This window comes from Salvelinus namaycush, chromosome 3 (genome assembly GCF_016432855.1).
Source record: "Salvelinus namaycush isolate Seneca chromosome 3, SaNama_1.0, whole genome shotgun sequence".
NCBI lineage: Eukaryota > Metazoa > Chordata > Actinopteri > Salmoniformes > Salmonidae > Salvelinus > Salvelinus namaycush.
Window position 1 is genome coordinate 96,293,348 of NC_052309.1, and position 24,874 is coordinate 96,318,221.

Genomic DNA, 24,874 nt, shown 5'->3' on the forward strand with positions numbered 1-24,874 from the left:
TGAATTTATGAGAGGAGAAACCAGAACCATATTCTACAGAGCTCCAACCAGTGTGGTACCACCTTAACACGTCCTGAGGGACTCCTCCTGGAACCTGTTTATACCAACCAGCAATATTATCAACAGTCCCCAGGTTACAGTCCATAGTGGCCTTCTCTACTATCAACAGTCCCCAGGTTACAGTCCAGAGTGGTCGTCTCTATTATCAACAGTCCCCAGGTTACAGTCCAGAGTGGTCGTCTCTATTATTAACAGTCCCCAGGTTACAGTCCAGAGTGGTCGTCTCTATTATCAACAGTCCCCAGGTTACAGTCCATAGTGGCTGTCTCTATTATCAACAGTCCCCAGGTTACAGTCCAGAGTGGTCGTCTCTATTATCAACAGTCCCCAGGTTACAGTCCATAGTGGCTGTCTCTATCATCAACAGTCCCCAGGTTACAGTCCAGAGTGGTCGTCTCTATCATCAACAGTCCCCAGGTTACAGTCCAGAGTGTCCGTCTCTATTATCAACAGTCTCCAGGTTACAGTCCAGAGTGTCCGTCTCTATTATCAACAGTCCCCAGGTTACAGTCCAGAGTGGTCGTCTCTATTATCAACAGTCCCCAGGTTACAGTCCAGAGTGTCCGTCTCTATTATCAACAGTCCCCAGGTTACAGTCCAGAGTGTCCGTCTCTATCATCAACAGTCCCCAGGTTACAGTCCAGAGTGGTCGTCTCTATTATCAACAGTCCCCAGGTTACAGTCCAGAGTGGCCGTCTCTATTATCAACAGTCCCCAGGTTACAGTCCAGAGTGGACTTCTCTATTATCAACAGTCCCCAGGTTACAGTCCATAGTGGCCGTCTCTATTATCAACAGTCCCCAGGTTACAGTCCAGAGTGGCCGTCTCTATTATCAACAGTCCCCAGGTTACAGTCCATAGTGGCCGTGTCTCCTTTGCTCACTGTCACAACAGGAGGCTTCTGTGTCACCACAGTCACACCACTGACACCTTGGAAATAAGAAGATGACATGTAGTAAAGAGAAACATACAGACTCATTATTAATAAACTAGGAAATAAAACCTCCAGGAAGTCAGACTCCTTACATGTTAGAGCAGTGATGAGAGTGCAGAGTGTCCCCAGCATGTTGTCAGTGTGTGGTGTGAACGGCCCTTACTGTCCAGCTGAGAGATGAGCAGGGTTGGAGTGTGAGGAGAGGAGAGGCTGCAGAACCCACCTATAAGGAGACAGACAGGGAGGACCAGAGGGAGGGGCCTCTGCAGGTAACCTATCACCAAGCCAGGGAGGACCAGAGGGAGGGGCCTCTACAGTTAACCAATCACTCTCTACTCTCAAACTTACTGTATCTGGGTCTTCACAAGACCAACAGACAGATTTCTAAATAATATCTGGACGTATCCTATATCTTCATAACTGTGACATACATTTCAATTAGAGTCAATATTAAACTATAAAAAATGCAAATATTTGAGATAAGACTATTTCATAAACATATTGGATTTGTTTTGTTGCATTGTAAAGATCAGTATTATGTTTCTTCTCAGTTATGTTAGTTAGTTTAAATCAGCAGTTCATAATATGTATAATAATAACATTATAATAATATTATCTGGACCTGATAGTGGGGTTCTGAACTAACAGTACATCACTAAATGACTGTTGATGTAATATGTCTCTACTGTAAACCAGGGGACTGACTATCATGGAGGTTGTCTGATACATGGAGTCTTCTGTTAGGACTGAACCTTCTGGAATATCACTTTATCATTCATGCTTTGTGACAACTAGGTGTAATTGTTAATGACAACATTCTAGTAAATGTGTGAAGGGTTTTGTGTAAAACACAAGCATGGAATGTTCTCCTACTGCAGACATACTGGTTCAGGATGACTTGACATTCAGTTAGTGTCTATATTCAGAACATCTGAAAGCAGAAGTGAGTGTGTTTGGTGAGGAGGTTTTTGTCATGGTGTATATCACTGTGATACAGCCTCTTCAACAGAGTCGTCCCATGTCTGACAGTAATACACTGCTGAGTCTGTCTCCTCCACATTACTGATTATAAACTGATAATCCTTATCAGACGTGGCTTTAGATGTGAAACGATCAGAGGAGAAACCAGATCCATATTCATCAGGAGAGTCATTTGTATAGTAATAACCTAACACATACTGAGGAGCTCCTCCTGGAACCTGTTTATACCAGCTTACGTAATTGCCTTCATCTTTGGTGATGTCACAGTAAAAAGTGGCAGTCCCCTTTGTACTGACAGTCAGTACTGAAGGTGTCTGTGTCACTGCTTTCTGGCAACTGACATCTGTGGGAATGAAATACAATTTAAGACATGTAATCATACATGAATTAACAACTTCTAATGTCTTGTTTTGATTCATGTTGAACATATAGTAAATTCCTTACATGTTAGAGCAGTGATGAGAGTGCAGAGTGTCCCCAGCATGTTGTCAGTGTGTCGTGTGAAAGGCCCTTACTGTCCAGCTGAGAGATGAGCAGGGTTGGAGTGTGAGGAGAGGAGAGGCTGCAGGACCCACCTATAAGGAGACAGACAGGGAGGACCAGAGGGAGGGGCCTCTGAAGTTAACCAATCACCAGCTATTCTCATTGCTCTACATGAGGCCCTGTCTTCTTCACTGACTCATATTCTACCTCCATCAAACCATAACTGGAGTTTAATATCCTATACTAGTTCTACACAAGACTAACATAATGATGAGGTATCTAATCTCCTACCTCCATCAAACCATGAATGGAGTTTATTATCCTATACTAGTTCTACACAAGACTAACATAATTATGAGGTACTCAGGATGTCTCCCTATTCCCTTTATAGTGCACTACTGTTGACCAGAACCCAATGGGCCTTTGTCAAAAGTAGTGCACTATAAAGGGAACATAGTGCCATTTGGGACACATTTTCAGTTTCAGTCTACTCCTCTGGTCACCTGCAGACCCCCCCACCACCCCCTCCCCCCACACAGTTCTGAGAGGAGATAAAATAACCTCTTCATTTGCATGAAGCTATAAATAAGGAGAGGAGGAGGGGAGGGGAAGCAGGTGTGTTCTGGGGGAGAAGGGGAACAACACATCACTGCCTGTAACTCAGTGTCAGATCTAGGACACGTCCCTGGTGAATGACTCTGATAACTAGAGATAGTAGACATGAAACCATCAGCTGGTCTTTGGGTGGGACTGAAACCAGTGGGCTACAGACAGATGTTCCTGTTGTAAAGTACATGTAGATCTTTCCTCAGTCATTATTGGTGGTCCTATGTCCTCCTCTGCTGTACGTTGATAGAACTGCAGACTCTATTCTGATCACTGATGCACGATGGGGTGAATCCTAACTTCTAATTAAGGTGAATCTTTACTTAGTCATGCATTGATGCCAATGGGAGACTAAGTGAAAATGTGACTGAACTGCAAGTTAGGATTCTCCCCAATGTGAACAAGACCAGACTGAGTGAGGGCACCACCGAGGACAGATGTGAGGAACCAGATGAGGACACAGAGAGAGAAAATGGAACAGGACAAGGGTTCATGAGGACCAGAGGAAGAAGGGTCCCTAAACCTTAGTTAGACAGATATAGTCTCTCTCTACTACACCCATCCACTAGTACTAGAGGAAGGAGGGTCCCTAAACCTTAGTTAGACAGATATAGTCTCTCTACTACTACACCCATCCACTAGTACTAGAGGAAAGAGGGTCCCTAAACCTTAGTTAGACAGATATAGTCTCTCTCTACTACACCCATCCACTAGTACTAGAGGAAGGAGGGTCCCTAAACCTTAGTTAGACTGATATAGTCTCTCTCTACTACACCCATCCACTAGTACTAGAGGAAGGAGGGTCCCTAAACCTTAGTTAGACAGATATAGTCTCTCTACTACTACACCCATCCACTAGTACTAGAGGAAGGAGGGTCCCTAAACCTTAGTTAGACAGATATAGTCTCTCTCTACTACATCCATCCACTAGTACTAGAGGAAGGAGGGTCCCTAAACCTTGGTTAGACAGATATAGTCTCTCTACTACTACACCCATCCACTAGTACTAGAGGAAGGAGGGTCCCTAAACCTTAGTTAGACAGATATAGTCTCTCTCTACTACATCCATCCACTAGTACTAGAGGAAGGAGGGTCCCTAAACCTTGGTTAGACAGATATAGTCTCTCTCTACTACACCCATCCACTAGTACTAGAGGAAGAAGGGTCCCTAAACCTTAGTTAGACAGATATAGTCTCTCTACTACTACACCCATCCACTAGTACTAGAGGAAGGAGGGTCCCTAAACCTTAGTTAGACAGATATAGTCTCTCTACTACTACACCCATCCACTAGTACTAGAGGAAGGAGGGTCCCTAAACCTTAGTTAGACTGATATAGTCTCTCTACTACTACACCCATCCACTAGTACTAGAGGAAGGAGGGTCCCTAAACCTTAGTTAGACTGATATAGTCTCTCTACTACTACACCCATCCACTAGTACTAGAGGAAGGAGGGTCCCTAAACCTTAGTTAGACTGATATAGTCTCAACTACATCACTACACTCCTCTCTGAACCAGACCAACACAGAACTGAGCAGAGCTTTGTACTGACAACAGAGATATTGTACACTAACTTTCCATAACGTTATCATTTCTGAATGATTTGAAACAGCGTGATGGATTTAGTCTGGAAATTATTACAATGAACTACAACTATAATGAAATACAACTATAATGAAATACAACTGTTTGAGCCACAAGGTGGAAGCATATTATAATATTATATCTCTTGTTTTTCCCCCTGCTGGCAAAGATGTACGGAGAGAAAATATTCATGAGTAAAATGTTTTTGTACATTATAGTAAGACGTACGTTTATAACACTATTGAATATAAACTATGAATATATTGAATTTATCATGTTACTGTACTGTTTTAATTCTTCATACAGTGAAAAGTACAAGCAAATATTGCCTAGGAAATAATCAAGTTGCCTTTTCAAATTAACTATTTTAAATAGATTATTAAATATATACTTTCAGAATGATCTTATAATACAATCATATCACAGTAATGAAGGTTCTCAATAATGTGAAGTTGTAATTTAAACCTCTGGTCCATCTCTGGTTATTCATTAACATTACAGTAAACCTGCTCTACATCCTGGATATCTAGATCAACTATTTCTGGATCTGGACTAAAGTCAGAGAGCAGGCTGCTCTATTTGAGTTCAGTTAAACTCCCCCTCATTTAGTGCTGCTAACACTGATGTTCATCAACATGCTCAAATACAAACACTTGTTCTTTAGAATGTTCTTTATTTAATATCCACAATACAGCAAAGCTCTAACTATTCCTCTATTGTACATCTGCAAAGCAACCCATTTCAAATATACAGAGTCTACTTATCATGTAGCCTATGATATCAGTGTGATTAGCTATTTATCTTTTATGGAACATATTGTATATATGCAGGTTAAACTTCTAATGCATTAACAATAACTTGAAAAGTGATGTAGAAAATCAAATGGACATTACAATGGTTCTCAGGCTATTCAGTGCTGCATACAGACTTCTTGATGTCTTTCTCAGCGAACTTGGAGCCCGCGGTGACTTTACATGAGAACACTTTGTCCTGGTTCCATTCTGACGTGTCAACGGTCAGACAGCTGCTGAGTTGGAACGTCTTGTCGGCTTGCGGCACCGGGCCACTCGTAGCGATGCCGCCGGTGACCCGATTCCCTCCCGCGGTCCAGCTGACATCAGCGTAGCCCATGGCCATCTGACTGGCCAGACACACCAGGGTGACTTTGCTGGACTTCAACTCATCGCTGGACGGAGGGAAGATGGTCAAGACAGGCGGAGGGAGGGTAGAGTCTGGACCAATGGAATGAGCAGAATAAATATTACACAAAATCATTTGATAAATTAGTAGAATGAAACAGGGTTGTGTGATTATACTGTAGAATAAAAAATATTACATTTTCTCAAAGGCTACAAACAATTAACATGTTGGGCTCATAAATGAAAAGGCACTAAAACCATGTAATTCTATTGTTACATATTACTCATATCTCTGTTTGTAGCTGGACTTATTTAGAAACTTTCTAAGTAACTCTCCATATGTGACTTTTCAGAGGTAAAGCAGATTTCTGTGCAAGTGGATAATGAGTTCAGATCTCTACGTTTAAACATAATCAAGAAGTCAGATGTGCTGAATGAGGGATACAATCAAACATATATCCTACTACTAGTCAACCAGCAAACGGAGTTACCAACTGTAATGTAGTAGCCTGCAATGTAATGAAGCATGTAGCAATATTGTGTGTAACTACCATATACATGGTTTTATCATTATTTAATATAACATGGGACCAAAATTTTTAAGGTTCATACAACTTTATGTAGACTTCACATTCAAATCTACCTCTGAGTAAATCTATTATTATTGTATGAGACATTATAAATGAGTAGTGTTGTCAAGTGACAGCAGTAACCTACATGGTCAAATAGTCCATCACGTTTCTTAAGTTTAAATGTGAAATCAACAACTACAGATATACTGTAGGCTATGAAGCTGTCACATGGTGTCCATGACTCTTGATAATCAGTTCACAAAGTAGGTTATTTACACTAAATATATATGAAATAAGAATATCATGTTAAATATGTAACTCTATTAACTATTAATTATTACAAAAAACCTTGAAAACAAAAATATAAGGTTAAAAGAAAGGGTACTCACCAGTAACAATGAGCTTGGTTCCTTGTCCGAATACCACAGTGATTCAGTTTGTATACACAGCCGTACAAAAACCTCCTCCCTCTCTCTACTGAGAGGACAGGAACTGAAACATCCCATTTAGACAGAGCTTCACTCTCTCTACTGAGAGGACAGGAACTGAACCATCCCATTTAGACAGAGCTTCACTCTCTCTACTGAGAGGACAGGAACTGAACCATCCCATTCAGACAGAGCTTCACTCTCTCTACTGAGAGGACAGGAACTGAAACATCCCATTCAGACAGAGCTTCACTCTCTCTACTGAGAGGACAGGAACTGAAACATCCCATTTAGACAGAGCTTCACTCTCTCTACTGAGAGGACAGGAACTGAAACATCCATTCAGACAGAGCTTCACTCTCTCTACTGAGAGGACAGGAACTGAAACATCCCATTCAGACAGAGCTTCACTCTCTCTACTGAGAGGACAGGAACTGAAACATCCATTCAGACAGAGCTTCACTCTCTCTACTGAGAGGACAGGAACTGAAACATCCCATTCAGACAGAGCTTCACTCTCTCTACTGAGAGGACAGGAACTGAAACCTCCCATTCAGACAGAGCTTCACTCTCTCTACTGAGAGGACAGGAACTGAAACATCCCATTCAGACAGAGCTTCACTCTCTCTACTGAGAGGACAGGAACTGAAACATCCCATTTAGACAGAGCTTCACTCTCTCTACTGAGAGGACAGGAACTGAAACATCCCATTTAGACAGAGCTTCACTCTCTCTACTGAGAGGACAGGAACTGAAACATCCCATTCAGACAGAGCTTCACTCTCTCTACTGAGAGGACAGGAACTGAACCATCCCATTCAGACAGAGCTTCACTCTCTCTACTGAGAGGACAGGAACTGAAACATCCCATTCAGACAGAGCTTCACTCTCTCTACTGAGAGGACAGGAACTGAAACATCCCATTTAGACAGAGCTTCACTCTCTCTACTGAGAGGACAGTGTCACGGCTCCTCCTCTGCCTTGCAGGGGTCGGTTCCTCCTGCAGGCAGAGGAGAGTCGTTAGTGATTGGAGCCACCTGGGCTCAGGGTATAAACTGTTTGACTAATCACCTCTCTCTCTCTCTCTCTCTGCTCCTCCAGGTATGCTCATGATTTGTTTGTTCCTTTGTAGTTTTGCATAGTTTTCACTCAGTCATGTTCACACACACATATTCACGCATCCATGCACTTTTCATACACCTTACATTATGATACTTCCACACCTCATTCCTTTTTCTTAGTTTAAGTTAATAGTTTGTTGTAGAATAAAGAACCTTTTTTAAATTGGCCTATACCTGTTCGTGTCCCCTCATTTTTGTCACAGGCTATGAGCCTGAAACATCCATTCAGACAGAGCTTCACTCTCTCTACTGAGAGGACAGGAACTGAAACATCCCATTCAGACAGAGCTTCACTCTCTCTACTGAGAGGACAGGAACTGAAACATCCCATTTAGATAGAGCTTCACTCTCTCTACTGAGAGGACAGGAACTGAAACATCCATTCAGACAGAGCTTCACTCTCTCTACTGAGAGGACAGGAACTGAAATATCCCATTCAGACAGAGCTTCACTCTCTCTACTGAGAGGACAGGAACTGAAACATCCCATTCAGACAGAGCTTCACTCTCTCTACTGAGAGGACAGGAACTGAAACATCCATTCAGACAGAGCTTCACTCTCTCTACTGAGAGGACAGGAACTGAAACATTCCATTCAGACAGAGCTTCACTCTCTCTACTGAGAGAACAGGAACTGAAACATCCCATTCAGACAGAGCTTCACTCTCTCTACTGAGAGGACAGGAACTGAAACCTCCCATTCAGACAGAGCTTCACTCTCTCTACTGAGAGGACAGGAACTGAAACATCCCATTTAGACAGCTTCACTCTCTCTACTGAGAGGACAGGAACTGAAACATCCCATTCAGACAGAGCTTCACTCTCTCTACTGAGAGGACAGGAACTGAAACATCCCATTTAGACAGAGCTTCACTCTCTCTACTGAGAGGACAGGAACTGAAACATCCCATTCAGACAGAGCTTCACTCTCACTACTGAGAGGACAGGAACTGAAACATCCCATTTAGATAGAGCTTCACTCTCACTACTGAGAGGACAGGAACTGAAACATCCCATTTAGATAGAGCTTCACTCTCACTACTGAGAGGACAGGAACTGAAACATCCCATTCAGACAGAGCTTCACTCTCTCTACTGAAAGGACAGGAACTGAAACATCCATTCAGACAGAGCTTCACTCTCTCTACTGAGAGGACAGGAACTGAAACATCCCATCCAGACAGAGCTTCACTCTCTCTACTGAGAGGACAGGAACTGAAACATCCCATTTAGACAGCTTCACTCGCTCTACTGAGAGGACAGGAACTGAAACATCCCATTCAGACAGAGCTTCACTCTCTCTACTGAGAGGACAGGAACTGAAACATCCCATTCAGACAGAGCTTCACTCTCTCTACTGAGAGGACAGGAACTGAAACATCCCATTCAGACAGAGCTTCACTCTCTCTACTGAGAGGACAGGAACTGAAACATCCCATTCAGACAGAGCTTCACTCTCTCTACTGAGAGGACAGGAACTGAAACATCCCATTCAGACAGAGCTTCACTCTCTCTTCTGAGAGGACAGGAACTGAAACATCCCATTCAGACAGAGCTTCACTCTCTCTACTGAGAGGACAGGAACTGAAACATCCCATTTAGACAGCTTCACTCTCTCTACTGAGAGGACAGGAACTGAAACATCCCATTCAGACAGAGCTTCACTCTCTCTACTGAGAGGACAGGAACTGAAACATCCCATTCAGACAGAGCTTTACTCTCTCTACTGAGAGGACAGTAACTGAAACATCCCATTTATACAGCTTCACTCTCTCTACTGAGAGGACAGGAACTGAAACATCCCATTCAGACAGAGCTTCACTCTCTCTACTGAGAGGACAGGAACTGAAACATCCCATTCAGACAGAGCTTCACTCTCTCTACTGAAAGGACAGGAACTGAAACAACCATTCAGACAGAGCTTCACTCTCTCTACTGAGAGGACAGGAACTGAAACATCCCATTCAGACAGAGCTTCACTCTCACTACTGAGAGGACAGGAACTGAAACATTCCATTCAGACAGAGCTTCACTCTCACTACTGAGAGGAAAGGAACTGAAACATCCATTCAGACAGAGCTTCACTCTCACTACTGAGAGGATAGGAACTGAAACATCCCATTCAGACAGAGCTTCACTCTCTCTACTGAGAGGACAGGAACTGAAACATCCATTCAGACAGAGCTTCACTCTCTCTACTGAGAGGACAGGAACTGAAACATCCCATTCAGACAGAGCTTCACTCTCTCTACTGAGAGGACAGGAACTGAAACATCCATTCAGACAGAGCTTCACTCTCTCTACTGAGAGGACAGGAACTGAAACATCCCATTCAGACAGAGCTTCACTCTCTCTACTGAGAGGACAGGAACTGAAGAGGAGAAACCAGAACCATATTCTACAGAGCTCCAACCAGTGTGGTACCACCTTAACACGTACTGAGGGACTCCTCCTGGAACCTGTTAATACCAACCAGTAATATTATCAACAGTCCCCAGGTTACAGTCCAGAGTGTCCGTCTCTATTATCAACAGTCCCCAGGTTACAGTCCAGAGTGGCCGTCTCTATTATCAACAGTCCCCAGGTTACAGTCCAGAGTGTCCGTCTCTATCATCAACAGTCCCCAGGTTACAGTCCAGAGTGTCCGTCTCTATCATCAACAGTCCCCAGGTTACAGTCCAGTGTATCCGTCTCTATTATCAACAGTCCCCAGGTTACAGTCCAGAGTGTCCGTCTCTATCATCAACAGTCCCCAGGTTACAGTCCAGAGTGTCCGGCTCTACTATCAACAGTCCCCAGGTTACAGTCCAGAGTGTCCGTCTCTATTATCAACAGTCCCCAGGTTACAGTCCAGAGTGTCCGTCTCTATTATCAACAGTCCCCAGGTTACAGTCCATAGTGGCTGTCTCTCCTTTCCTCTCTGTCACAACAGGAGGCTTCTGTGTCACCACAGTCACACCACTGACACCTGGGAAATAAGAAGATGACATGTAGTAAAGAGAAACAGACAGACTCATTATTAATAAACCAGGAAGTAAAACCTCCAGGAAGTCAGACTCCTTACATGTTAGAGCAGTGATGAGAGTGCAGAGTGTCCCCAGCATGTTGTCAGTGTGTGGTGTGAACGGCCCTTACTGTCCAGCTGAGAGATGAGCAGGGTTGGAGTGTGAGGAGAGGAGAGGCTGCAGGACCCACCTATAAGGAGACAGACAGGGAGGACCAGAGGGAGGGGCCTCTATATCTAAGCCTTTCAGCTTCTGTAATGATGGACTTCTGATCAATTTAAATTACTGTGTTACGAATACAGGTATCCTGTGTGTGTGTATCCTTTGTGTGTATTTCTTTTCTCTCCTTCTCCCCTCACAGGTGGCAATCATCATTCCCCAATCAGTCACCAATCAGTCGCTAATCAGAAGACACCTGCTCCTTTTCTCCTACCCTATCACATTCCCTTTCCCTTGGTTTAAAAACCCTGTCAGTTGTTTTCTCTGGAGCTCGATCTCTATGTCATGCAATCTCTCTCTAGATCGCTTGTGGTTTGCAACTACATGACACCCTGTGAGTATTGTTTTGTTATGGTGTTTGACTGTTTGTTTGATGGTGGGAAAAGGGGGTACCAAGACAAGTTGCCCATGGGCATACACTACCCGTAGGAATACTTTTGTCACGCCCTGACCTTAGTATTCTTTGTTTTCTTTATTATTTTGGTTAGGTCAGGGTGTGACGAGGGTGGTATGTGTGTTTTTGTCTTGTCTAGGGGTTTTATATATCTATGGGGTTTTGGGTATTGTCTAGGGTTTATGTATGTCTAGGTGTGTGTAGTTAGTCTAGGCATATGTAGGTCAATGGTGGCCTTGATTGGTTCCCAATCAGAGGCAGCTGTTTATCGTTGTCTCTGATTGGGGATCATATTTAGGTTACCATTTTCCATGTTGGTTTTGTGGGTTATTGTCTATGTGAAGTTGCATGTCTGCACTCATTGTTTATAGCTTTCACGTTCGTTTTGTTATTTTGTTAGTTTGTTTAGTGTTATTCGTGTTCAGTCGTCTTCTATTAAAAATATGTATTCACATCACGCTGCGCTTTGGTCTCCTCACTACGACGTTCGTGACAACTTTGTCTAAGAACACTAGTTAGAACTGGGCGGACCACCCACTTTATTTTTGGTTAGTTTGTTCAAATCAAATTTATTTATATAGCCCTTCGTACATCAGCTGATATCTCAAAGTGCTGTACAGAAACCCAGCCTAAAACCCCAAACAGCAAGCAATGCAGGTGTAGAAGCACGGTGGCTAGGAAGAACTCCCTAGAAAGGCCAAAACCTAGGAAGAAACCTAGAGAGGAACCAGGTTGAGGGGTGGCCAGTCCTCTTCTGGCTGTGCCGGGTGGAGATTATAACAGAACATGGTCAAGATGTTCAAATGTTCATAAATGACCAGCATGGTCAGATAATAATCACAGTAGTTGTTGAGGGTGCAGCAAGTCAGCACCTCAGGAGTAAACGTCAGTTGGCTTTTTTAGCACGTCCGGTGAACAGGTCAGGGTTCCATAGCCGCAGGCAGAACCGTTGAAACTGGAGCAGCAGCAAGACCAGTTGGACTGGGGACAGCAAGGAGTCATCATGCCAGGTAGTCCTGAGGCATGGTCTTAGGGCTCAGGTCCTCCGAGAGAGAGAGGAGAGAATTAGAGAGAGCATACTTAAATTCACACAGGACACCGGATAAGACAGGAGAAGTCCTCCAGATATTACAAACTGACCCTAGCCCCCTGACACATTAACTACTGCAGCATAAATACTGGAGGCTGAGACAGGAGAGGTCAGGAGACACTGTGGCCCCATCCGATGATACCCCCGGACAGGGCCAAACAGGAAGGATATAACCCCACCCACTTTGCCAAAACACAGCCCCCACACCACTAGAGGGAAATCTTCAACCACCAACTTACCATCCTGACACAAGGCCGAGTATAGCCCACAAAGATCTCCGCCACGGCAAAACCCAAGGGGAGGCGCCAACCCAGACAGGAAGACCACGTCAGTGACTCAACCCACTCAAGTGACGCACCCCTCCTAGGGACGGCATGAAAGAGCACCAGTAAGCCAGTGACTCAGCCCCTGTAATAGGGTTAGAGGCAGAGAATCCCAGGGGAGAGAGGGGAACCGGCCAGGCAGAGACAGCAAGGGCGGTTCGTTATTCCAGAGCCTTTCCGTTCACCTTCACACTCCTGGGCCAGACTACACTCAATCATATGACCTACTGAAGAGACGAGTCTTCAGTAAAGACTTAAAGGTTGAGACCGAGTCTGCGTCTCTCACATGGGTAGGCAGACCATTCCATAAAAATGGAGATCTATAGGAGAAAGCCCTGCCTCCAGCTGTTTGCTTAGAAATTCTAGGGACAATTAGGAGGCCTGCGTCTTGTGACCGTAGCGTACGTATAGGTATGTACGGCAGGACCAACTCGGAAAGATAGGTAGGAGCAAGCCCATGTAACGCTTTATAGGTTAACAGTAAAACCTTGAAATCAGCCCTTGCCTGAACAGGAAGCCAGTGTAGGGAAGCTAGCACTGGATTAATATGATAAAAAAATGTGGTCCTAGTCAGGATTCTAGCAGCCGTATTTAGCACTAACTGAAGTTTATTTAGTGCTTTATCCGGGTAGCCGGAAAGTAGAGCATTGCAGTAGTCTAACCTAGAAGTAACAAAAGCATGGATTAATTTTTCTGCATCATTTTTGGACAGAAAATTTCTGATTTTTGCAATGTTACGTAGATGGAACAAAGCTGTCTTTGAAACAGTCTTGATACTTGATATGTTTGTCAAAAGAGAGATCAGGGTCCAGAATAACGCCGAGGTCCTTCACAGTTTTATTTGAGACGACTTTACAACCATCAAGATTAATTGTCAGATTCAACAGAAGATCTCTTTGTTTCTTGGGACCTAGAACAAGCATCTCTGTTTTGTCTGAGTTTAAAAGTAGAAAGTAAAGTTTTCAGCCATCCACTTCCTTATGTCTGAAACACAGGCTTCTAGCAAGGGCAATTTTGGGGCTTCACCATGTTTCATTGAAATGTACAGCTGTGTGTCATCCGCATAGCAGTGAAAGTTAACATTGTGTTTTCGAATGACATCCCCAAGAGGTAAAATATATAGTAAAAACAATAATGGTCCTAAAAGGGAACCTTGAGGAACACCAAAATGTACAGTTGATTTGTCAGAGGACCAACCATTCACAGAGACAAACTGATATCTTTCCAACAGATAAGATCTAAACCAGGCCAGAACTTGTCCGTGTAGACCAATTTGGGTTTCCAATCTCTCCAAAAGAATGTGGTGATCGATGGAATCAAAGGCAGCACTAAGGTCTAGTAGCACGAGGACAGATGCACAGCCTCGGTCTGACGCCATTAAAAGGTCATTTACCACCTTCACAAGTGCAGTCTCAGTGCTATGATGGGGTCTAAAACCAGACTGAAGCATTTCGTATACATTGTTTGTCTTCAGGAAGGCTGTGAGTTGCTGCGCAACAGCTTTTTCTAAAATTTTTGAGAGGAATGGAAGATTCGATATAGGCCGATAGTTTTTTATATTTTCTGGTTCAAGGTTTGGCTTTTTCAAGAGAGGCTTTATTACTGCCACTTTTAGTGAGTTTGGTACACATCCGGTGGATAGAGAGCCGTTTATTATGTTCAACATAGGAGGGCCGAGCATAGGAAGCAGCTCTTTCAGTAGTTTCGTTGGAATAGGGTCCAGTATGCAGCTTGAAGGTTTAGAGGCCATGATTATTTTCATCATTGTGTCAAGAGATATAGTACTAAAACACTTAAGTGTCTCTCTTGATCCTAGGTCCTGGCAGAGTTGTGCAGACTCAGGACAGCTGAGCTTTGGAGGAATACGCAGATTTAAAGAGGAGTCCGTAATTTGCTTTCTAATGATCATGATCTTTTCCTCAAAGAAGTTCATGAATTTATTACTGCTGAAGTGAAAGCCTTCCTCACTTGGGGAATGCTGCTTTTTAGTTAGCTTTGCGACAGTATCAAAAATAAATTTTGGATTGTTTTTATTTTCCTCAATTAAGTTGGAAAAATAGGATGATCGAGCAGCAGTGAGGGCTCTTCGATACTACACGGTACTGTCTTTCCAAGCTAGTCGGAAGACTTCCAGTTTGGTGTGGCGCCATTTCCAATTTTCTGGAAGCTTGCTTCAGAGCTCGGGTATTTTCTGTATACCAGGGAGCTAGTTTCTTATGACAAATATTTTTAGTTTTTATGGGTGCGACTGCTTCTAGGGTATTGCGCAAGGTTAAATTGAGTTCCTCAGTTAGGTGGTTAACTGATTTTTGTCCTCTGACGTCCTTGGGTAGGCAGAAGGAGTCTGGAAGGGCATCAAGGAATCTTTGTGTTGTCTGAATTTATAGCACGACTTTTGATGCTCCTTGGTTGGGGTCTGAGCAGATTATTTGTTGCGATTGCAATCGTAATAAAATGGTTGTCCGATAGTCCAGGATTATGAGGAAAAACATTAAGATCTACAACATTTATTCCATGGGACAGAACTAGGTCCAGAGTATGACTGTGGCAGTGAGTAGGTCCAAAGACATGTTGGACAAAACCCACTGAGTCGATGATGGCTCCGGAAGCCTTTTGGAGTGGGTCTGTGGACTTTTCCATGTGAATATTAAAATCACCAAAAATTTGAATATTATCTGCTATGACTACAAGGTCCGATAAGAATTCAGGGAACTTAGTGAGGAACGCTGTATATGGCCCAGGAGGCCTGTAAACAGTAGCTATAAAAAGTGATTGAGTAGGCTGCATAGATTTCATGACTAGAAGCTCAAAAGACGAAAACGTCATTATTTTTTTTGTAAATTGAAATTTGCTATCGTAAATGTTAGCAACACCTCCGCCTTTGCGGGATGCATGGGGGATATGGTCACTAGTGTAACCAGGAGGTGAGGCCTCATTTAACACAGTAAATTCATCAGGCTTAAGCCATGTTTCAGTCAGGCCAATCACATCAAGATTATGATCAGTGATTAGTTAATTGACTATAACTGCCTTTTGAAGTGAGGGATCTAACATTAAGTAGCCCTATTTCGAGATGTGAGGTATCAAGATCTCTTTCAATAATGGCAGGAATGGAGGAGGTCTTTATCCTAGTGAGATTGCTAAGGCGAACACTGCCATGTTTAGTTTTGCCCAACCTAGGTCGAGGCACAGACACAGTCTCAATGGGGATAGCTGAGCTGACTACACTGACTATGCTAGTGGCAGACTCCACTAAGCTGGCAGGCTGGCTAACAGCCTGCTAGTTAGCTGTATTGAAGTAGGCTAGACTAGCTTAGGGGTGTTTTTGGATAATTGCTTCTTTCCTTGGGTCCAGCTCAGCCCCTTTTCCTGCCCTCCTTTACCACGTGTTTAAAAATAAACCATGAGTGTTTGACGGTAATTTAGTTTTCTGTGGTTATTCCGTTCTCACTGTTACTTTTTCACTACTATAATTTGCATGTGTTATGTTACGGGTGTCGTTACAATCCCCCCTAGACTGCCGGTCCAAAGGGATTCGTAACACACTGTAACTATCAAAAATATATATATTTTAGATTGGTATAACAAAAACTATATGGGATCATTTTGGTTACACTGAAAAGAGAAGTATTTAGTTTCATGTGAGTTGTGTTGGTTAGTTTACTGAAATCAGCATGTCATAATATAGATAATAACATCATAATAATATTATCTGGACCTGATAGTGGGGTTCTGAACTAACAGTACATCACTAAATGACTGTTGATGTAATATGTCTCTACTGTAAACCAGGGGACTGACTATCATGGAGGTTGTCTGATACATGGAGTCTTCTGTTAGGACTGAACCTTCTGGAATATCACTTTATCATTCATGCTTTGTGACAACTAGGTGTAATTGTTAATGACAACATTCTAGTAAATGTGTGAAGGGTTTTGTGTAAAACACAAGCATGGAATGTTCTCCTACTGCAGACACACTGGTTCAGGATGACTTGACATTCAGTTAGTGTCTATATTCAGAACATCTGAAAGCAGAAGTGAGTGTGTTTGGTGAGGAGGTTTTTGTCATGGTGTATATCACTGTGATACGTGCTCACTAACAGAGCTGTCATATGTATGACAGTAATACACTGCTGAGTCTGTCTCCTCCACAGTATTAATAATCAACCGATAATCTGATTTAGACTGATGATTAGATGTGAATTTAGGAGAGGAGAAACCAGAACCATAGAATACACGGTTATCACCATGATACCAATACAAAACATACTGAGGAACTCCTCCTGGAACCTGTTTATACCAAAGAGCACCACTATTCTGAACAGTCCCCAGGTTACAGTCCAGAGTGGCTGTGTCTTCTTTGCTCACTGTCACAACAGGAGGCTTTTGTGTCACCACAGTCACACCACTGACACCTGGGAAATAAGAAGATGACATGTAGTAAAGAGAAACAGACAGACTCATTATGAATAAAACAGGAAGTAAAACCTCCAGGAAGTCAGACTCCTTACATGTTAGAGCAGTGATGAGAGTGCAGAGTGTCCCCAGCATGTTGTCAGTGTGTGGTGTGAACGGCCCTTACTGTCCAGCTGAGAGATGAGCAGGGTTGGAGTGTGAGGAGAGGAGAGGCTGCAGAACCCACCTATAAGGAGACAGACAGGGAGGACTAGAGGGAGGGACCTCTACAGTTAACCAATCACCAGCTACTCTCATTGCTCTACATGAGGACCTGTCTTCATCACTGACTCATATTCTACCTCCATCAAACCATAACTGGAGTTTAATATCCTATACTAGTTCTACATAGGGACAACATAATGATGAGTTATTCAAAATGAGTCCCAAATGTCTCCCTAATCCTTTCATAGTGCACTACTGTTGACCAAAACCAATGGGCCTTTGTCAAAAGTAGTGCACTATAAAGGGAATAGAGTGCAATTAGGGACATAGTCTCAGTTTTTGTCCACTCCCCCCAGACACACAGTTCTGAGAGGAGATAAAATAACCTCTTAATTTACATGAAGCTATAAATAAGGAGAGGAGGAGGAGGGGGGGAAGCAGGTGTGTCCTGGGGGAGAAGGGGAACAACACATCACTGCCTGTAACTCAGTGTCAGATCTAGAACACATTCCTGGTGAATGACTGATAACTAGAGATACTAGACATGAAACCATCAGCTGGTCTTTGGGTGGGACTGAAACCAGTGGTCTACAGACAGCTGTTCCTGTTGTAAAGTACATGTAGATCTTTCCTCAGTCATTATTGGTGGTTGTATGTCCTCCTCTAGTGGACGTTGACAGAACTGCAGCTTCTATTCACTGATGCAGAATGTGAAACACAGCATGACATGACTCTCTCTATATGTTGGACCAATCCTAACTTCCACTTAATAAGGGGATACTTTACCATCCCTTCTAATTTTGTCAATGAGGCCCTTTATATACTTCCCCAGAGTCAGATGGACTTGTTCATACCATTTGTATGTCTCTGTTTCCAGTTTGAAGGAAGTTAGTTAGTTTAGTCAGTCAATGTTAACTAGCGTTTCCCATAGACTTCCAGTCATTGTGCGATCTTCATCTGACTCTGGGGAAGAAGATAAAGGACCTCATTGAGTGTTTACTTAGTCATGGATGGATGTCAATGGGAGACTAAGTGAAGACCAGACTTATACAGTTGTAATAATGCTGAAATGATACTGAGTCCAACATCTAATATTAATACTAGAGAACATTTTAAACCATGTAATAATGGCAGCTTCAAACTCTCTAAACATTGACCAGGCATTCCTGCATCCTCAGTTTGACATCTGAAACACTGTCATGATGACTAGGTCTCTACTATTGTGAAATTAGTTGAATTACTAATTATTAATAGAGGAATAGTTAGAGCTTTGCTGTATTGTGGATATTAAATAAAGAACATTCTAAAGAACAAGTGTTTGTATTTGAGCATGTTGATGAGTTTCAGTGTTAGCAGCACTAAATGATTGTGAATCTGGATAATGATTGTTTAAATTGAACCAAGACAGAAGAGCCCAGAATCCTTACCTGCTTTATTATCATAAGAAGGATTGTGACCAACCAGAGATGACCTAACAGTTGACTGTAGCCTTACATTGAAGAGCCTGTGGTTATTATGATGGAAATGTAGGCAGAATTTTTCACAGCACTGAATGAGGTGGAATCTGGAAACTATTGAACCAAGATAGAGGAGGATGGAGGGATGTGGAGTGGAACTAGGGACACTTAGAGACACAGAGGAGGGAGAGAAAGTTACAGAAGTTAGGCGGAGAGAAAGAGAAGCATCCAGGTATTTCAGACTAGAACACCGGCCTCCATTTTCTGAAGAGAACATGATGCAGGTACAGTGAATGCATCAATAGTAACTTGTCATGAGAAACAACCCTCAACAACTATTTGACATTACATTGGTTATTGTCATACTATTCACTGCTGCATTCAGACTTCAGCCCAATATCATCCATGTTGTTAGGATTTTAACTTCTATATTTAACAGCAAAGCAAGGATCAAAACACAACTTAAACGTTCTAACAAAATAACAGCTGCACTCGCTGTGAAGCTATAACAAACTACCAGTTGTATTGATTGTCTGAAACTATTGATTTACAGACTACAACTAGTCTTTCTGATCTCTTTCTCAGAGAATGTTGACCCCAACGACACTTTACATGTGAACAGCAGGTCCTTGTCCCAGTCTGCAGTCTGAATGGTCAGATAGCTGCTGATCTTGAAGGTTTTGTCTGGTTGCTGCTCAGCAGGGCTGGTAGAAACATCTTCTGTCACTGATTCACTGTTAGACATCCAGCTGACATCTGCCAACCCCTTGGACTTCTGAGACAGGTTACTAGTCAGACACACCAGTGTTGCTCTGCTGGACTTGAGGTCTTCAGTGGATGGAGGGAACAGAGTCACAGCAGGTGTAGCAAGATCTCCATCTGTAGAAAGTAGTCAACGGATGGGATGAGAAGAAAACACAATGGATAACAGTTTATATTTCAGTACATGTGGGTATCATTACCAATACACCCTGCATTAAGAGCAATTAAATAGAGAACTGCTCTTCATGATGTTCACAATGATACTGATAGAAGGAATCATACGGTGTTAAGGTTTTAAAATGAGAGACAGAGCAATTTATTAATACATGGTAATCTCCTTAACATTGAGTTATATAAACAACAGAAACACAAGATATTAATGATTAAAGACTTTGAGATGAAATATCTCCTTTACATTGAGTTATACAGACAACAGAACACAAGAAATTCATGATTAAACACTTTGAGATGAAATATCTCCTTTACATTGAGTTATACAGACAACAGAAACACAAGATATTAATGATAAACATGAACAGAGCAGACCAACCAGAGACATTCACACTGTCATCAAACTGTTTCATAAGTCATTTACAAACAACATACGAGACAGGATTAAAGCAGGTGCAAAATATTAAATCAGTGAATATAAATGACATTTTATTAAATAAACATTTAAAAATATATATATCTGACCAACAGTACATTAGAAACAAAACATATTCTGTAGATTAAAACATTAGAAGGGAACTCACCAGTAGCTATGAGCTTGGTTCCTCGTCCGAATACCACAGTGATTACATTTGTTTACACGGCCGTACAAGAACCTCACTCTCTCTACTGAGAGGACAGTAACTGAACCATTCCATTCAGACAGAGCTTCACTCTCTCTTCAAACATCTCAGGTTTTTCTAGAGTTCCTCTCTATGAAGTAACAGTATATAGTATAGCATCATATTCTGCTGTTGGTGTCTGGTCCATTTGAGCAATATCCATGTGATGCAGTGTTGACTTGGTGATGATGATGATGTTCAGACAATGTCTTTGAATGATCCTTTATCTCATTGTAATCAATAATCACTGACTCACTTGAACTGACACATCTGATTAATGGCTTGTCCCTCTTTCAGTCAAGAAGCAGAAGTGTTGCAGTCAGAGGTTTTTAACCTGTCTGGCTCCGGCGTTCCGCTAGCGGAACTCCTCCCACATTCCACTGAAAAGGCAGAGCGCGAAATTCAAAAGATATTTTTTAGAAATATTTAACTTTCACACATTAACAAGTCCAATACAGCAAATGAAAGATACACATCTTGTGAATCCAGTCAACATGTCCGATTTTTTAAATGTTTTACAGCGAAAACACCACATATATTTATGTTAGCTCACCACCAAATACAAAAAAGGACAGACATTTTTCACAGCACAGGTAGCATGCACAAAGCCAACCTAACTAACCAAGAACCAACCAAACTAACCAAGAAACAACTTCATCAGATGACAGTCTTATAACATGTTATACAATAAATCTATGTTTTGTTCGAAAAATGTGCATATTTGAGGTATAAATCAGTTTTACATTGCAGCTACCATCACAGCTACCGTCAGAAATAGAACCGAAGCAGCCAGAGTAATTACAGACACCAACGTCAAATACCTAAATACTCATCATAAAACATTTCTGAAAAATCGATGGTGTACAGCAAATTAAAGACAAACATCTTGTGAATCCAGCCAATATTTCCGATTTTTTAAGTGTTTTACAGCGAAAACACAATATAGCATTATATTAGCTTACTACAATAGCCTACCACACTACCGCATTCATTCATCAAGGCACGTTAGTTAGCGATAGCAATAGGGACGTTAGCGATAGGGAATAAACCAGCAAAAGATATTAATTTTCACTAACCTTCATAAACCTTCATCAGATGACAGTCCTATAACATCAGGTTATACATACACTTATGTTTTGTTCGAAAATGTGCATATTTAGAGCTGAAATCAGTGGTTATACATTGTGCTAACGTAGCATCTTTTTCCCAGAATGTGCGGATATTTTTATGACACTCCAACTATTCTGACCAAATAACTCTTCATAAACGTTACTAGAAAATACATGTTGTATAGGAAATGATAGATACACTAGTTCTTAATGCAATCGAACGTGACGAAGCACCACAGTTAATGACTGCAGCTGAAACACTGTTACTTAGTAAAACTGACCACTGAGTGTCTTATTGTAATCTTTACTGTTAAATGACTGCAGCTGAAACCTGTTACTTAGTAACCTGACCACTGAGTGTCTTATTGTAATCATTTACTGTTAATTCTTGTGAATAGGGGGGCGCTGTTTTCACTTTGGAAAAATCGTGCCCAAATTAAACGGCCTCGTACTCTGTTCTAGATCATACAATATGCATATTATTATTACTATTGGATAGAAAACACTCTGAAGTTTCTAAAACTGTTTGAATTATATCTGTGAGTAAAACAGAACTCAATTGGCAGCAAACTTCCATACAGGAAGTGAAAAATCTGAAAACGAGGCTCTGTGTCGAGGCCTGCCTATTCAACTGGCTTTTATTTATGGATCTGTATGCACTTCATACGCCGTCCACTAGATGTCAACAGGCAGTAGAGGTTGAATGGGGTGTCTAGCTTGATGTGAGGCCGAATAAGAGCTTTTGGAGTGGCAGGTCCGGTCTTTTGTCAGTTTTCGACGGCGCTGAGGGAGTCCACATTGTTTCTGAAAAGTGTTCGGTATACACGGCGAATTGCTCCGGCTCTGATTTATTTGATACATATGAGAAAATCATCATAAAGTAGGATTTTTCACCCGAGTTTGAACAGTTTATTCAACGTTTATTGGGAACTTTGGAATTTTTCGTTCCATGCGCTAAGAGTTGATGGGCATGTTCGCGCCACAATGCTACAAAGTTCCCAATTCACAGAAGAAATGGACATTCTAAAACCAAACAACGATTTATTCTGGAAATAGGAGTCCTTGCACAACATTCTGATGGAAGATCAGCAAAAGTAGGAGAATATTTATGATGTTATTTCGTATTTTTGTGGTAAATGTTGGCTCCAACACGGTGAGAATAGGTGAGCGCTGTCTCACAATAATGCATTTTGTATGTTGTAGTAAAGTTATTTTAAAAAATCTAAAACAGCGGCTGCATTAAGAACCAGTGTATCTTTCATTTGCCATACAAGTCTTTTTATGTCAAGTTTATGATGAGTCTTTGATTAGATTAGGTGACTGTCCAAAATATCTCGGAGATTTTGGTGAATTGTGTCTAGTATTCACAATGTATAACCACGATTTGCAGCTCTAAATATGCACATTTTCGAACAAAACATAAGTATTGTATAACATGATGTTATAAGACTGTTATCTGATGAAGTTGTCCAAAGGTTAGTGATTAATTTTATCTCTATTGTCGGTTTTGTGAAAGCTATCTTTACGGTGAATAAATGGCGTTGTGTGTTTGGCTATTGTGGTGAGTAATAGAAATATATATTGTGTTTTCGCTGTAAAACATTTTAAAAATCGGAAATGATGGCTGGATTCACAAGATGTTTATCTTCATTTGCTGTACACCATGTATTTTTCATAAATGTTTTATGATGAGTATTTATTTATTTCACGTTGCTCTCTGTAATTATTCTGGCTGCTTTGGTGCTATTTGTGATGGTGCTGCAATGTAAAACTACGATTATACCTCAAAAATGCACATTTTCGAACAAAACATAAATGTATTGTATAACATGATGTTATAAGACTGTCATCTGATGAAGTTGTTCAAGGTTAGTGATTATTTTATCTCTATTTCTGGGTTTTGTGAAAGCTACCTATGCGGTGGAAACATGGTGAAAACATTCGTTGTGTGTTTGGCTATTGTGGTTAGCTAATATAAATACATATTGTGTTTTCGCTGTAAAACATTTTAAAATCGGAAAGATGGCTGGATTCACAAGATGTTTATCTTTCATTTGCTGTATGGACTTGTGATTTCATGAAATTATATTATATGATATCCCTGTCGCGTTAGGCTAGGCTATGCTAGTCAGATTTTTTGATGAGGATGCTCCCGGATCCGGGAAGGGTATCAATGAAAGGTTAAATGACTGCAGCAGAAACACTGTTACTAGTAAACTGACACTGAGTGTCTTATTGTAATCCTTTACTGTTAAATGACTGCAGCTGAAACACTGTTACTAGTAAACTGACCATGAGTGTGTTATTAACCTGTGAGGACAGAGGGCACTGTTTTCACTTTGGGGGAAAACGTGCCCAATTTAACGCGCCTCGTACTCAATTCTTGCTCGTACAATATGCATATTATTATTACTATTGGATAGAAAACACTCTCTAGTTTCTAAAACCGTTTGAATTATTCTGTGAGTAAAACAGAACTCCTTTTGCAACAAACTTCCTGACAGGAAGTGGAAAATCTGAAATCGATGCACTGTTCCAGGGCCTGCCTATTAATGTCTGATATTTATTAGTATAGATGCACTTCATACTTCTTCCACTAGATGTCGACAGGCAGTGAGAGAAGAAATAGGTGTGTAACTTGATCTGGGGTCGAATAATAGCTCTCGGCATGACGTGTCACCAGTTTCCTGTTTTCTGGAGAGCGCGAAGGGACCTGGATTTGCCTTCTGATAAGCTGTCGTTATGGACGACTAATATTTCCGGCTTTGATTTTATTTGATACATGTGACAATATCATCGTAAAGTATGTTTTTTCAATATAGTTTTATTAGATTATTGAAATTTATTCGGGACGTTAGGCGTGTTGCGTTGTGTGCCTTTGTTCAGGAAGGAGAGCTTAGCGCCACTTTGCTAGCTTTCCGTGCTAATTGACTGGAGAAGAGGACATTCTAAATCCAAACAACGATTGTTCCCGACAAAGGACCCTTGTACAACATTCTGATGAAAGATCATCAAAAGTAGGACCCATTTTATGATGCTATTTCATATATCTGTCGAACATGTTGTATAGTCGTTTGCGCCCAAATTTTGGGTACTCTCTCGCTATACCTAAGCTGGATGTCGTAATGAAGTTATTTTAGAATTCAACACTG

At 41.6% G+C, this 24,874-nt stretch overlaps 1 protein-coding gene, 1 long non-coding RNA gene and 1 gene segment (V, D, J or C); all 3 read right to left on the reverse strand.

The window, feature by feature from the left end:
• Nucleotides 1-869: 869 nt before the first annotated feature.
• Nucleotides 870-2,471, reverse strand: LOC120043765. Its single transcript, XR_005476510.1, has 4 exons — nucleotides 2,420-2,471; nucleotides 2,174-2,318; nucleotides 1,087-1,217; nucleotides 870-990 (listed from the first exon to the last, which is right to left on the reverse strand). It is a non-coding gene; the product is annotated as an uncharacterized LOC120043765 (long non-coding RNA).
• Nucleotides 2,472-5,388: 2,917 nt separating this feature from the next.
• Nucleotides 5,389-17,596, reverse strand: LOC120043764 (immunoglobulin lambda-1 light chain-like). Of its 2 annotated transcripts, XM_038988325.1 has the most exons (4): nucleotides 17,453-17,596; nucleotides 17,031-17,356; nucleotides 6,751-6,784; nucleotides 5,389-5,882 (listed from the first exon to the last, which is right to left on the reverse strand). In XM_038988325.1, the coding sequence occupies exons 1-4, from the start codon at nucleotides 17,490-17,492 to the stop codon at nucleotides 5,557-5,559; spliced, it is 726 nt and encodes a 241-aa protein (XP_038844253.1). In that variant the 5' UTR covers nucleotides 17,493-17,596; the 3' UTR covers nucleotides 5,389-5,556. The 2 variants fall into 2 exon arrangements, 1 of the variants encoding a protein (XP_038844253.1); XR_005476509.1 differs by lacking the exons at nucleotides 5,389-5,882; nucleotides 6,751-6,784; nucleotides 17,031-17,356 and adding exons at nucleotides 10,802-10,876; nucleotides 10,973-11,103 and having other exon boundaries at nucleotides 17,453-17,566.
• A 1,398-nt stretch (nucleotides 17,597-18,994) lies between these two features.
• Nucleotides 18,995-20,566, reverse strand: LOC120044147 (the record flags this gene model as incomplete). The annotated part of the segment is given in 2 exon segments: nucleotides 18,995-19,897; nucleotides 20,536-20,566. Coding segments are annotated over 2 exon segments (363 nt in total), but the record flags the coding sequence as incomplete, so codon positions are not given.
• Nucleotides 20,567-24,874: the final 4,308 nt, after the last annotated feature.

What these genes read in the sequence shown, in the direction of transcription:
- LOC120043764 (XM_038988325.1), bottom strand. Translation starts at nt 17,492, where the DNA reads ATGCTGGGGACACTCTGCACTCTCATCACTGCTCTAACAT. An exon ending in ACAGCTCTGTTAGTGAGCAC is followed by an intron (nt 6,785 to 17,030) that starts GTATCACAGTGA and finishes TGAATCACTGTG; the next exon opens with GTATTCGGACAAGGAACCAA. An exon ending in AACCAAGCTCATTGTTACTG is followed by an intron (nt 5,883 to 6,750) that starts GTGAGTACCCTT and finishes CCATTGGTCCAG; the next exon opens with ACTCTACCCTCCCTCCGCCT.